Source organism: Ornithodoros turicata, chromosome 5 (assembly GCF_037126465.1).
Source record: "Ornithodoros turicata isolate Travis chromosome 5, ASM3712646v1, whole genome shotgun sequence".
Classification (NCBI taxonomy): Eukaryota; Metazoa; Arthropoda; class Arachnida; order Ixodida; family Argasidae; genus Ornithodoros; species Ornithodoros turicata.
The window spans coordinates 49946264-49960782 of record NC_088205.1 but is presented as its reverse complement, the minus strand read 5'-3'; the positions used below and the strand labels follow the sequence as shown (position 1 = coordinate 49960782).

The 14519-nt window shown below is 44.4% G+C and overlaps 1 protein-coding gene across 1 annotated transcript in view; it reads right to left on the bottom strand.

Annotated features, from left to right (window-relative positions):
* Window positions 1–14519, bottom strand: part of LOC135396016 (semaphorin-2A-like) — a 297361-nt gene that overhangs the window by 169254 nt on the left and 113588 nt on the right. The window contains exon 5 of the mRNA XM_064627083.1: window positions 12469–12531. Within this exon, the coding sequence (XP_064483153.1) occupies window positions 12469–12531 (63 nt within the window). The remainder of the gene's footprint in view (window positions 1–12468; window positions 12532–14519) is intronic.

The window sequence follows — 14519 nt, the reverse complement described above, 5'->3', positions numbered from 1 at the left end:
AAAATATATGCAACGCGTCGAAAGTGTCGTCCCACTTCCCATGGGCAACAAAGGGTTAACGCGAAATTGATTTTACAAGCATCCGACCATCAGCAGATAAGGTTAAAGCATTGTTGTTGGCACCGTATCCAACAGATAAGAAGCGGCTGCAGTCGTTTATCGGATTGCTAAACTACTACGGGAAATTTCTACCTCGGTTGTCGACGGTGTTGCATCCTCTGTACCGTCTACTACAAGAAAAAGTGACTTGGTTGTGGGACCTGGAGTGCCAGCGCGCGTACTCACAAGTGCAAGACTTGCTCGCGTCATGAGCAGTGCTTGCGCATTATAACCCCGACAAACCCCCTCAACTAAGCTGCGACGCATCTCCGTATGGTCTAGATGCGGTACTTTCTCACGCGTATGACGACGGTTCAACACGACCAGTAGCTTACGCTTCTAGAACTTTGTCAGACTCTGAAAAGAACTTCAGCCAACTAGAAAAAGAGGCGCTCGCGCATGTGTTTGGTGTTAAGAAATTTCATTTTTATATTTACGGAAGGAAGTTTGTGCTTGTAACTGATCACAAGCCTTTGCAGTGTATCTTCGGCTCGAAGAAAGGGATACTGACGGACGATCGCCGCAGCGAGGATTCAAAGATGGGCCATCTCGTTTTCTGCGTACGACTAGATCATCAAACATTGTTCTTCGGAAGAAAACAGTGCGCCTGACTACTTTTCCAGACTTCCACTGCAGACAACGCGACAAAACTTCCGGGAGGAAGTGGATTCGTTTTTCACGCTTTGGCTCGACACTTTACCAGTTACCAGCAAGGACATCGCAAGAGAAACGGCGAAAGATCCTCTCCTTTCCCGAGTATTGGAGCACACCATGACAGGCTGGGCAGCTGAAATTAAGGATTCAAAACTGAAGCCCTTCTTTCAACGCCAGAATGAATTTCCCATACAGCAACGGTGCCTGATGTAGGGTCTTCAAGTGGTGATACCGCTGAAGCTAAGGAACAGAATACTAGATGAACTACACAGCAGTCACCCTGGAGTAATCAGAATGAAAGAACTGGCACGTAGCTTCATCTGATGGCCGCATATAGATACGGATATTGAGACAAGAATACGGAATTGCGATGACTGCCAACGTCACCGTAACGAGCCTGCTGCAGCCCCTGTACATCCATGGGAGTGGCCAACCCGACCACGAGAACGGATCCACGTTGACTTTGCGGGACCTTTCCAGGACCACAACTTTCTTGTTGTAATGGAGACGCATTCGAAATGGCCAGAGGTTTGGCGCATGTCGTCAACATCGACGTCAGCAACAGTGGAAAAGCTACAGGACTGTTTCAGCAGGTACGGCATTCCTGAGACTATGGTTTCAGATAACGGTCCGCAATTTCTGTTGTGTGAAGAGTTTAAGTCATTCCTGCGCAGCAACGGAGTTCGACATATAACATCGGCTCCGTATAATCCGTCTACGAACGGTCTTGTGGAAAGATTTATACTGTTGCTCAAACAAGGGTTGAAGAAGAATACGGTAGGTCCTCTTCACCTGAGGCTCTACAATTTCCTACTTGCATATCGTATGACTCCACACGCTACGACACGGGAATGCCCAGCAACATTAATGATGGGGAGACGAATTAGGACACATTTGGACTTTGTGAACAGTCAGTATTGTCTGAAGTACGTCACAAACAATTCAAGGGAAGTCTCCACCGACGTTCAGTGGTGCGTAACTTTTGTGAACGACAAATGGTGCGTGCGCGAAATTATCGCGGGCTTCCGAAGTGGTTGTCTGGTGTTATTGTGAAGCAGACCGGCTCAGTGTCTTTTGTTGTACGAGTTGCTACTTCAAGGGGCACACTTCTCTGGAGAAGGCACCACGATCGACTTCTGGATCAGAAGCAAGGCGTTCCACCTGGAACTACATCCTCTGAAGAATTGTGGCGGGATTCAACTTTAACTGCTCCGGGTGATCGCAGCAACACTTCATCAGGAGAAGGGTGCCAAGAAGCCCATTCAGCTACAAACGGTGAAAGAAGATACCCGCAGAGAATGAGGAAACTACCTGATTTTTATCGCTCAAGTTAAGTATCCGGGTTTTCGTTTCCTTGTCATACAAGTGTATAGTGTGGCATCACGACTATTTTAAACTTCGAAGTAAGATGTTGTAATTAAAGATAGATTACTTAGCATTAAGAAGGGAGGAATGATGTGTATACGTGGTTAATCTTATCGCGCTTGTTGCGATTGTGTTCCACGTGGCTACGTATTTGACCTTGATAGGCAGCGCCGCCTATCTCTGTATAAGATCGCGCTGTAGGTGGTTCTGATTCTGTTTTGTACTTGCTACGTGGCTCCGGGCTGTTGGGCCATGATGTGCCAAAATTAAAGAACCTCTTGTTGGATGTTCCAAGTGTTCCGTGTGGCTATGGACATACACAACAATGATGCATAATGCAAAAACCCCGAGTGTGTGGTGTCTGTCCCTTCGTATTCCCGAGTCTCGGGGTTTTTTACATTATGCATCATCTTCACCAGCTCGCTTGCTTCTTAGCCATTTTTTTATGTTTTCAGCTAGTTGCTTTCGTGCAAAATGTTGCACTGGCTGGAGTCTGCATCTCCCACGGCCGCTTCAACTCAACGTGCGTCGCGCACTGGCGTCTCATTGTTCCTTCGGTTCGCTCTTCGTTCGTTTTTGCCTTGAACGAAGCAAAGCGAGAGGTCTCCTTGAAGCTTTAAAGTCCATGGGAAACGCCGGGCGGCTGCGCGCTTTATGTATCTCTATCTCGTTGAGCGAGACATGTCACGTAAAATATTCATAACCCTTTATGAGGTTAAAGCAACGATAAGAAGAAAAAGAACAATAAATTATGTCGTTTCTATAGAGCATTGATTCGCATGTGCAGAGCGCCTGCTCACTATTGGGGGTAATGGGTTACACACACACACACACACAGAAGGAAAAAAAAAACACACAACGACCTTTCAGGTAGTCATTTTGGGAAGCAGTTGTTCCTGCGAGCTAATAAAGCTTTCTGGTAATGCCATTTTCAACTTCACGCACTTCATATCTCTTTTGTAGCTAATTCCAACTGTAACATCAAAGTATCTTGAAAGGAATGAGCTATTTTTAAGAGTATTTAATACTCTACTTTAAGTACTTCTCAAGTTGGTCATGAAACATGAAGTTGGTCTCTTGAAACAAGGGAAAGTATGCAGGCTAGCTTGTATAGATCCATCAAGAAGACCGAGAGACACGGACACAGAAGACTACTAGGGGAAACGAAGTTACTAATGCGTCTTTTATCCCTCTCGCACCCCTTCGAAGGTTTTTAGCTTTTAAATTGAGATGAACCAATAAAGTATTGCTGTGTCTGAGAACTTAGGTGTGTCATCTTCTGTGTCCGTGTCTCTCGGTCTTCTTCGTGGATTTAGTACTCTACTCTGTCACATTTTTGCCCTGTTCTCAGTAACTTAAGAGGCCATACCAGTCGGGGAGCAACTCCGATTCACGATTTTCCCGATTCTAGATGGCGCCACGCTCGCCGTCTTTATCACGCCGTTCGCCTCCGACTCCCGAAATAATCCCCATTGTGCATGGTTGACCTCGCGAGTTTAAGGCGGCCCGCGCCCTCTGCGTTGTTTGTCGAGTGGTAAAGTGTCGGACGTAGAACAGACTTCTTCTTATTACCGAAAACTTCAGTAACGTATTTGAAAGGCTCCTTTCCTCCATGTTCTCCCTCCTTTTACCTTACACCCGCTCAGAAAAATGATGTCAGTCGACAACCCCAGTGACAGGGGACCCCTTTTCTTCTTCTAGGTTGCAAAACCGTACAAAGGAGGTGAAGGGCGACAAAGGCTTCGGGTCGACACACGGAAACCAACCAAAAAAGATATGGGAAGGTCGAGCGGCGAGGTCTCGCAGCGGGAGTCGCGATATTCCCTACAAAGGTCTTTTTTTTTTCCTGAACGCCAAGAGGAACGATTCGACAAAAAATAAAAGGACACATTGGAGAAAAATAATAACTATGGTCACCTGACAACATAACAGGTTCTTGTTTGAGTGTGGCAAAAAAGTACAGTTCGGCCTCCTCATTATGTGGGACAGGATAATATATGCATTCCTGTCTTTTTTTAGAAGAATTTCTGAAGCGTAAATTTTTACTCCAGATTTCGTTGTGTTGAATGCTGAGGTCTCAGTTAGTTCAATCGTGACTTGAAAACGTGAAATTCGGTCGTGGAAAAGCTGAAGAACTGGACACCATGTGAGCCAAATTTATGCGTATTTTAGGAAAATCACTATTCTTGAAGGGCAACACGGATGGAATTACAAAATTGGGGTTTCCAGATATGAATATGAGCGCTAGTTGCCAAATGAAGGAATGATCACGGAGAAGTCGTTTCATATAATCAAAGCTCGCCCGAGATGCCAGATTTTCTTCCCCGGAAAAAAATGTCCCCAGGCAGAACCGTCCCCAGGGAAAAATTTCGGGTGTAGGAAAAACCGGTCCCGGAAATAACTGTCCCGGAAAAAATGGTCCCGCAAAAAACGGCCCCACTGGCAAAAGGCGGAAAAAAAGGTCCCGCAGCCATGGAATGGTTTTGCCATCGCTTGTGCACAAAAGCACATCTTTGATGTGACAGATGATGTTCCTCAGACAGAGATAGTTATTATGTTTTGTGAATACGGTGTTTTATTTGCTCTTTTTTTTTCTTGCTTTGAATTGCCTAGTTGTAGGACCTGACCACCCCGCTTGACTAAAATTCCTACCCCAAAGTCGGCAATAACTCGATCGGTAGCTGGCTTCGGGTAGTAGCTTCGGTTGGCGCTTACACTTGACGTCATTCTCTTTTCCGGCTTGGGCCGGAGTTCTTAGACCTAGGTCAGTGAACTTTTTGTCTGTGTAACCTACTCTAGCCTACGCATGGTACTGGTGAAAAGCTTTCTGTCCTTCGGTTAGCGCTTACACTTGACGTTATTCTCTTTTCCGGCTTTGGCCGGAGTTCTTTTTGTCTGTGTAATCTACTCTATCCTAGGCGTGGTCAGGAGGAGACCTCGAATAAACGTATGCGTGTCATAACAGTGGGGTGGGGGGTAATGTTTACTGAAAAAAAAAATACTAATAATGATAACTACAAGGAAAGGTCAGCCAGGTGCGAAGCCGGTTTGAAAAGAACACTGGAGTGACAATAAAAAACTTGTTTCAGCACTAGCTCATAGACTGTTCATGCACGGTATGCACGAATGTACTAAGAGTATTCAGAAGAACAGAAGAATGTGCGGGAGAAAGAAAATAACGGCTGGGTCCCGTACCATTTTTTCCTGTCTTACTATAGCAGTGTGACATGTAATTGCCCGCTGTTTTTGTTCTTGAATAAATCCAAGCGCATTTGTGCACTAATGTCATCTGTCCCGCACCGATCGAGTTACTGCCAACTTTGGGGTAGCAATTTTAATGAAGCGGGGTAGTCATGTGCTACTACTACGCAATTTATAATTTGTAATATATTGAATATCTAAATAAAGCACTTATCTATCTAAAAATTCAAAGCAAAAGAAGAAAGAGGAAAATAAAACACAGTGTTCACAAAATATAATACATATATCACTGTCACACCAAAGATGTGGCAAAGCTATATCGCCTGCCTGCGGGACCAGGGACTGCGGCACCCTTTTTCCGGGACCATTTTTTTCCGGATCCCAAAAAGGTCCTCCGGAGAAATCGTCTCCGCAAGAACGAAAGCCGTTTGATCGAACGCGGGACATTTGGTCGAAAGTCATTTGATCGAACACTGTTTGATCGAAACGGCAGCGGTCGTTTGATTAGTTTTTTTATTGCTTCGTTTGGAGCAGATGCATACTCTAAACAAGATTGAACTAAAGTTTTATATGGCTGTTAATACAATATCTGTATTTTATACTATGGCGAAATTTCCTTCTTAGCATTCAGACTTCGAGTGCCTTTCATGCACATATCACTATCCCATTTGGCTTCCCAGCAATGAAAAGGGTGCCCAGAAGAAGCACAGACTATTGGCTGCTCCCAACTTGAAGACATTTTCTTCGGTATTTGTCCTACAGCTACTGGGGATGCTTCCGCATTGTTCTATTCAATTCAATTCAGTTTTATTCAATTTTATTTCCTTTCGGATGGGAGAGAGTAAAAAGCCAGAAGGCTGTGCTGTTCGTGAATGACCAATAAAACCTTTCTGCAAATGACCAGTGGTCTTCCCTCTTTAGGTGAAAAAAAAAGCAAGAAACAAACAAAAAAAGAGAGGACACTGATTGCCTCATGCTCCATATGTTCGAATCAAAAGTTACAGAAAAAGAGGTGCTAAGGACACGCTGCGAGCTTCGAACTCCCTTCGAAAAAACGTCTTTCGAACAAACGGCGTCGATCAACCGGCTTTCGATCGAACGGCTTGCGACCAAGCGGTCTTCGATCAAACGCCTTCTCCAAACTGCTTAGGATTTCGGAACAACTCCTTGAATTTAATCTTTATGTATAAATGGACAAGATAAAATGAAAGGAACTTGACGCGCGACGAGGTCTCGGAGCACGATTTCCGTCTCATAACGCTCTGATTATAACCCGGAAACTTCAGTACTATATTTTTAGACACTCCTTGGTTTTCACAGGGTACTTCACATTACACCAGACCTTTCGTTCAGCGTAGACACTAGTTCAGCGGAGAATCCCCAGTGACCCGGAGCTTTTCCTTATCTTCCTCAGAAGGCCTCCCTTGCTCCCACCAAATGCTCATAACCTCCAAACGCTCAAAACCTCCAAACGCTCATATGCACCGAAAAAAAGTTGGTGGTTTTGAGCGTTTGGTGGAAATGAGCAGGAGGGGAGAACCTGCTCATAAGCACCAAACGCCCAGAACATCCGAATGCTCATATGCACCGAAAGGCGGGCGACCACAAAGGCCGGGTCTTCCTCTCCCGCATTTGGAACAAGGTCATAGGGTGAGAAAGGTGGAATGAATGGCGATTACCAAGGCCGCTTAATGTGTCAGTTTGAAGTTTATGTAACAGTTTGGTCCTGCTTGTATGCAGCCAGAACGAATAGCGCCTTCTCGTTTATGGATTTCAATTTGAGCTTTATTTTCATAGACATGGAGGCAGCCTAGGATAAAAGACTTGATTCTAGCTCGAAAGGCACTCTGCTCCCAGGGCTGTAGCAACAAAGAGCGTGGTCCCCTCTGAACATATGTCCGGGTTCACTTACAGTGCAGAAGCTGGAATACGATATTTATATAGGGTTTATATTATGCATACATAGGCCTGCTGTGAACATTTGCGCAAAACCCTTCTTTCGCGCCTTGTTCTTCGCAAGTTGGTTAATCAATGCGTCATAGTCCAGAGATATGATAATCATGTTTTCGGTTGACTATGGTTAATCTCTTATGGTTAATTGAGCGCAGGATATTCTTGATCGGTCAGTTTCATTGTGTTGAGACTTCTTTCAGCATCAGCGACAGTAGCTGGTGTGGTCAGAAAATAGAATGCTGACGCATATGCAAGGATTCAGATATATCTCCTGGAGGCTTTCTTGTATGTGTACGTTAAAAATTGTTTGGCATCTCTTTGTTTGGCGTCCTCTCTTTTTCTCAATGACACAAAAGGGTATTCCATTATAAGTTCGCTGGAATCGATGTCTACCATTTTTACTTCAAAATTTTTGCTGCGATTATCCAGTTCAAGTTCCCATTGACACTGCCCCAAGTTGTTAGCGTTTTACAGAAATCCAAACAACTTTTACCACTCCACGAGTTGGTCGACAAAACAGAAGATATGGCCTGATCAGTGAGAATAAGAAATAACTGAGATTTGAATTTTCGTTCTGCACAAAGACGACTTTTCCTTTTTATTTATTTATTTTTTTTTTCACTTTTAGGAGAAGGTAGCAGACATTGCAGAACTGCTTCACGATCTTGTCGCGTTGTCTGTACTTCGCAAAATAAAGAGAGGAACAGAAAGAACAGACGCAATTTGTACAATACAAGCGGTGCAGCAAATGGAACCGCTTTTATGTTCCTCATTAAATGGCGTGCAGCATTTATTGTTCATTAAGATTAATGTTAATTTAAAAAAGCATGTCTTGCAATTTCGAACAAATGAGGAGTGCGAATGATAGCACTTGATTGGCTATGATTTGGTTTATCAGATGTCCACAACGACGCTCCAGTATTTTTGGGCGCACGGAACCGCGCGGGACCATTTCTTCCGCCACGCAACCAGGGACCAATTTTTCCGGGACGAACTTTTCCGGGACTATTTTTTTCCGAAACTCCATCCGACATGCTCTACACATTCTCGCTCCTGTAGTTATTCTACCTTCGGTCTGGAAGATGACTGGCTTGGTTCTTTGGATGATTGGTTTTCAACTCATTTCTGTTTGCCCACCGTTTTAGGCATTCAAGAACAACATTACTTCCTCTTATAAGTAGAACCCGGAAATTTACGTGCCAAAACCATGAAAATAGACAGATATTTAGACAAAAAGAATACCTAAACAGGCAAGAACATGCAAAAACGGACACGTTGTAGCACATGCCAAAACTACTTCTAATGTACGCTTCACGACGCAGACTTTATACTGTGGAACTGTAGCGAATGCTACAGAACCATTCGACGACGCCAGTGCCTGACTGCGACGCTGTGCAGCGTCAATCGTCCTTCCTGCACAGCTAGTTCAAGCTCACTGGGTGTTATCGTTGAACCTCTAACATATATTCAGTTTAATGTTATTTCTTCAGTTTATTTTTAGTACTCGTTTTCTCTTGTGTTTACTCGTTTATGTAACTTAAGGCGTTATGGAGTAGACGGCGTTCCATGTTGATATCCGTTCATCGGCCACATTTTCTCTTACACGTTTTGTCAAGCACACTCTACCTCAGGTAGGCGAATTTAATTCACTGTGGTGACGATGAAAGGTCTCGCCGTTCTTGGCCTCACAGGGATGGGCAACGTCACGACTGACGGCCTGGGGGAATGTGCATCCTGGTCGACTTCTATAGGAACTGTGCCGACATATGATTTGGTCGAAAGACATTTCATCGAAGATCGAAACGGCAGCGGTCGTTTGATCGATTTTTTATTGGTTCACTTGGAGTGTTGAACGCCGGAGTTCTAAATGCCGTTATCGTAAGCAACATTTAACTGCGTGTAACCCGTTTGTTCGTAAACACATTCCTCATGCTAACCCACTTTGTCAAATAATAATTGATTTCGAGTATTAAACATTCTTGGCAAATAAATAAAAAATAAATTAATGACATTTTTCGATTATTTATTCCTGTAAATTTTAACAATGTATTATTGTTTCTGACAATCAACTGACCATTGTATAGGAGAAAGAACAGTTTATATTTCCTTTTATTTTTCCTTTTTTATTTCCTCTTCCGCTATGTGCAGGTGAATCGAAATTTAGTTCTTGCAACAGACATGTAACCGAAGAAGTCCTTCGAAACCTAGACAAGATAAGTAGGGCAGCAGATCTTTGTACGTTCTCTGTTTTTTTCGGATGGCGTGCATGTGTAATGATCCAGATTGCAGATGCATACACTAAACGAGGTTGAACTAAGGTTCTATATGCTGTGTTAATTTAATATCTTTCGTTGTGCCGTGGCGAAATTTCCTTCTTAGCATCGACAGACTTCGAGTGGCTTTCGCGCACATATGGCTATCCCGTTTCAGACCGTTCCCTTTAAATATGTCACCAGCAATGAGAAGGCTGCTCAGAAGAAACACAGACTATCGGCTGCTCCCAACCTGGGGCAACTTTATTCAACATGTGTCCGACTGGTTCGTAAATTACAAACGTCAGCAAGTAACCAGCGGTCTCCCTGCAAAAAAAACAAAAAACAAAAAACAAAGAAGAAAAAAAGAAATAATAATAATAAAAATGAAAAAAAGCAGAGTACCCTGATTGCCAGCTCCGTATGCTCGAGTCAAAAGTTACAGGAAAAGAGGTGCGGATGACACCGTGCATGCAGTTTTGAACTCCCTTCGAACAAACGTCTTTCGAACAAACGGCGTCAATCAACCGGCTTTCGATCAAACGGGTTTCGACCAAGCGGCGTTCGATCAAACGTCATTTGTCCAAACGGCGTTCGACCAAATGGGCGGACACTACGGCGTTCAAACACCCATTGACTCACGATAGATAACAATAAACTTCCATAAAGATTCGTTCTGACTACATACAAGCAGGACCAAGCTGTTACATAAACTTCAAACTGACACATTAAGCGGCCTTGGTAGTCGCCATTCATTCCACTTTTCTCACCCTATGACCTTGTTCCAAATGCGGGAGAGGAAGACCCGGCCTTTGTGGTCTCCCGCCTTTCGGTGCATATGAGCATCCGGATGTTCTGGACGTTTGGTGCTTATGAGCAGCTTCTCCCTTCCTGCTCATTTCCACCAAACGCTCAAAACCACCAACTTTTTTTCGGTGCATATGAGCGTTTGGAGGTTAGAGCATTTGGTGCATATGAGGCACAACCGACAATGCTGTCTGACGATAATCCCTTTACGAGCAGCTAAGTAAGCTTTTGTTCTGGTCTCCAAGGCCATGCTCTAAGTCCGCTGTCCATGAAAGTAAAGAGGAGAGAGGGAGCACTACAGTGCGCGTGCGCGCCGCATGGTCGGCGGATGGATACGGTCAAAATGTTCCACGCGGTTTTTCCTGTGCTACGGCTAAAGGGCGACACAGAATGACGCGTGTTACGGGGCTCTGAGACAGTATTTATCCGTACTCACGTTTCATGCTTTTTTATAAAAACGGAAAGTGGTAGACATATAAATTTGATGTCTATCGATTCCTGAAATATTTCCAGAGAAAGTAAATGGAAAGTTTTTTTTCGAAATGTCTATAGAAGTTTAATAAAACCTGTCCAAAGAAGGAGGAGAAATATTGTGTATTTTTTTCGCATTCGTGACGTCGCCGTAAAATACATACGACATATATGAGAAATCTGCTAGCGCAACGCTCTTCATCTCGTCTTCCTCTTTATGATGAAACCATCCGCGTCAAAATCTGCGCGGCGGTTACTGAGAGAATGCATAAAAACTGTTCCATAGGAAATACATTGGGACGGAGAGCTGGTATGCCCTCTTAACTTAAAGGCTCACTAAAATGCAAAAACAACTTGCTTTCAAATGAAAGTTCGTGTTTCAATTGTTACAATGCAAGCAAAATTATTTCACACAAGGCTACCTTTTAGAAGAAAAACGCAATGAAAACAGAGCCGTCTTTGGCGGCATCCAATGAGACAGCAGGAGAACTGCGCGCATACATATCGTGGTCTTGTGGATTTGGAACGGGTCCGATCTTAGCGTTCCGTATATGTGCGGCATGATGCACACTGCCGCATTTTTTAATACTGATTCACTGAATTGTAACTCATAACAGTTCTGACATTTATTTTCACGGCCTTCGGACAGCGACGTGAGCCCGCTTCGCAACGCGCACTATTGTTTTTCACCGAGACCGCTCCATGGCGTTACACGCACGTGCACGTGCAGAATGGACCAAAAACACTGATGTACGAGCTGAAACGCTGTTCACTGCTTCGCGCCGTAACAAGAAAGAGTCCGGTATAATTTCGATTGTAGCTCCGTAACGTGATCAATGTTTTGAATCATGATAACAAGTACGGAATTAACATAGCGTGTAACGTAATTTGAGGTAAACTTATTTTTGCATTGTAGTGTCCCTTTAAATATTTTTTGTGACTATCTTGTACAACCCTGGCTCATCTTTCGCAACCGGTACTGTGCGCGATCCGTCGTCAGAATACGTGCTGTAATCGAACGATGCGATGCATGAGTATCGTCTTTCTAGGAGAAAGTGCATCGTTTGGCGGTACTCCAACGTAGCATTTTGTCCATCACGCGGGACACCGCTTCCTATTTTTCGTCCATTGCGGCTCCCATATGTGTAATTTCATTATCTTGAGGTTGGGTTTTCTATTTTCTTTTCTATTCATGAGTACTGAAGTAGCTTGAGCCGACAAAGTCTCCAAATTTTTTTATATCTCAATCAGTCTGTCAACACCTGTTCAGGCTTAATGATGCAAGCTCATCAGTAGGCAGATTGGGCCCACTTCATGTGTTATTGTCACAACCTGGTGAGATATTGTGAATTGCTTGCACGTCGGTGGACGGCGCCACCAGTATTCGCGGGCAGGTGCTAGAGCCCTACAGTTCAACGTTTGAAACACTGTACATCGTCTACTTTGCTTCACAAGATTACTGCCGAACTTCACTGTAGGTTTCTATATTTGGTCGATGCATCATAAAGAACGGCCTTGAATTTTCGTTTTTCATCTGTTCAGAGGTATTACAAATAATGAAGAAATTTTACCCTTCCCCTGCACGCATAGATTATTGCTTCCGATGAGGATCGGAACCTTTTACGATGCACAAATACGTGTATTCTCTACACAGAATGTCTCTCACCACTCTGGTGACCCTTGTGGCACATGAGGTGACAGCGGCTGCGTTGGCCGTAAGCGTTCGACCCTGAAAACGAGAAAGGGCACATTAATCACAATGAAGACAACATACAATATTGACACTAATAAAGAATGGTGAAAGAGCAGTAGCAGTGGGATTCGATGGCGATTTCATTTGCTCATCTACAGCTACGTAACTGACAGTTTGTCAATGCAAGGCCAAACATAAAAAGGCACCGGAGCTCCATTCTAAAGCTTCGCGGCCCGGAGAATGATCACTTCAACGTTGGAAAGGCACGACGTGCACAACCCAGCACAGCATATGCATCCCAGGTACATTCTGGCGATATCGCAAATTGGATGTTCGAATATCCATGGGAGCTTCACAGGGAGCCCATTTACGTAGACAGTACGACCATGCGACCTCCAGATTCCTACTGTTTTCACATCTCAGTATCCTCGCATGGAGATCCATTTTAGATATGATACTGAGGGGATATTTTAAAATTTATACTACTTATGCTGTTTTTGGGTTGAATCAATTTGCAAGTGATAGTCTACTATAGCAAATGAAACAAAAAGGAAATCTTTACTTTTGGCAGCACGATCTGTAACATATGTATACACTAGTTATCGGCAACACTGTGTGAGCAGCGTAAGTGCAGTAACCCCACTGCAGGAGGGGTGCCCAGCGACCTTTCGACCGTAATCCAAAACACTGTCCGCCAATGCAGACCGCGGTAACAAATGCTCTCTTACCATATGAGAAGCACGCTCCCTTTTAATGCGTCAGCATTGAGTCACTAAATAGGGGTACACAATATCCCAAAGTTCGGTGTCTGCGATTGGGCCGATCGTGTCACGTGGTTTCCCCTTCCAAGAATGCGCCGTCCATGTTGAGTCCCCTCCATCCAAAACCGGTTTCCTCGGTTGCGAGCTGCGCCGACTTGGCGTCCCATTGCTAGGCGACGCAGCCACGACGGACCCAAGATGGCGGTCGCGGTCGCCGGCGTGGCGCAGTGTCGCTACTCTGCTTCCTATTTAGTGACTCTAAGCATTACAGTCCTGGCTACGAAAGAATCGCGGCGTAGTCTGTAGCTATGGCTAGAATGAATGGTGTGCGGAGCGAAGGATGAAGTCGGGTCGGGACGACGGGCCTGCCGACAGGTGGCTACCACGGGCTGCTTGCGCTGTCGTTTCCGGCGCCCTCTCCCTCACGTGATAGGGCATGTGAACAGCATCTGAGCGTGCTCCGGAGTGCAGCGCATGAGAAAAATAGATGGAATCTACCGAAAATACAAAATGAATAAAAGCGAAGTGCGCGTGCTCATAGCTCTCTGATACGCACGTGCTGTCGGTCTGGGCAGCTGCAACAAATGCACTCTCAAAGACAAATCGTGTTTCCTTCAACATGTATATGGCAAACATAAGCAGAAACGGTAATGTGCGAACATCATTTGCACGACTGGTGAAGCACACAAATAGAAACTTTAGACTGCCGCACGGCTTTTTACACATAAAAAAATTATGCGGCGTATCAATTAAGTGAGTTAGTATAGATGTGTACTGTGATGGGCAGTCTTGCATTTGCAGCTGAGGCAAGGGTGCGTATCCCAAATAAAAAGTCATCATGAGGCATATTATTGCCTGTTTCGAACACAGTTTTGGTAGAGCATATTGGTGGATGACGAAACCAACGCGAGCTGTCAAACTACTGGGTAATGGAATGTGTCCCATGCAGTACATTTCAAAGCGTACGAAAGGAAACGGTTCGTGTAGAGCTGGTCACAAAAAGGCACGATTTGATTTCCCCATCAAAGGAGATTGAGGGTGACGAAGAATAACAAGCATTGTGTCCTGGCCTAATGCGCCCAGTGACAGTAGAGATCGTGTGTGTGTTACTCATACAGGCTACTGCACTGTTTCAGATATTGTTTTAGTATATTCAGTAGCATATTCAAAGTTGCGGAAGAGAGCTTCTCTCCGCGACGAACACTTTTAATAGCAATTGACTGCTAAAAGCTACACGAACTGCCTGTGGCCTTTAACCACAGT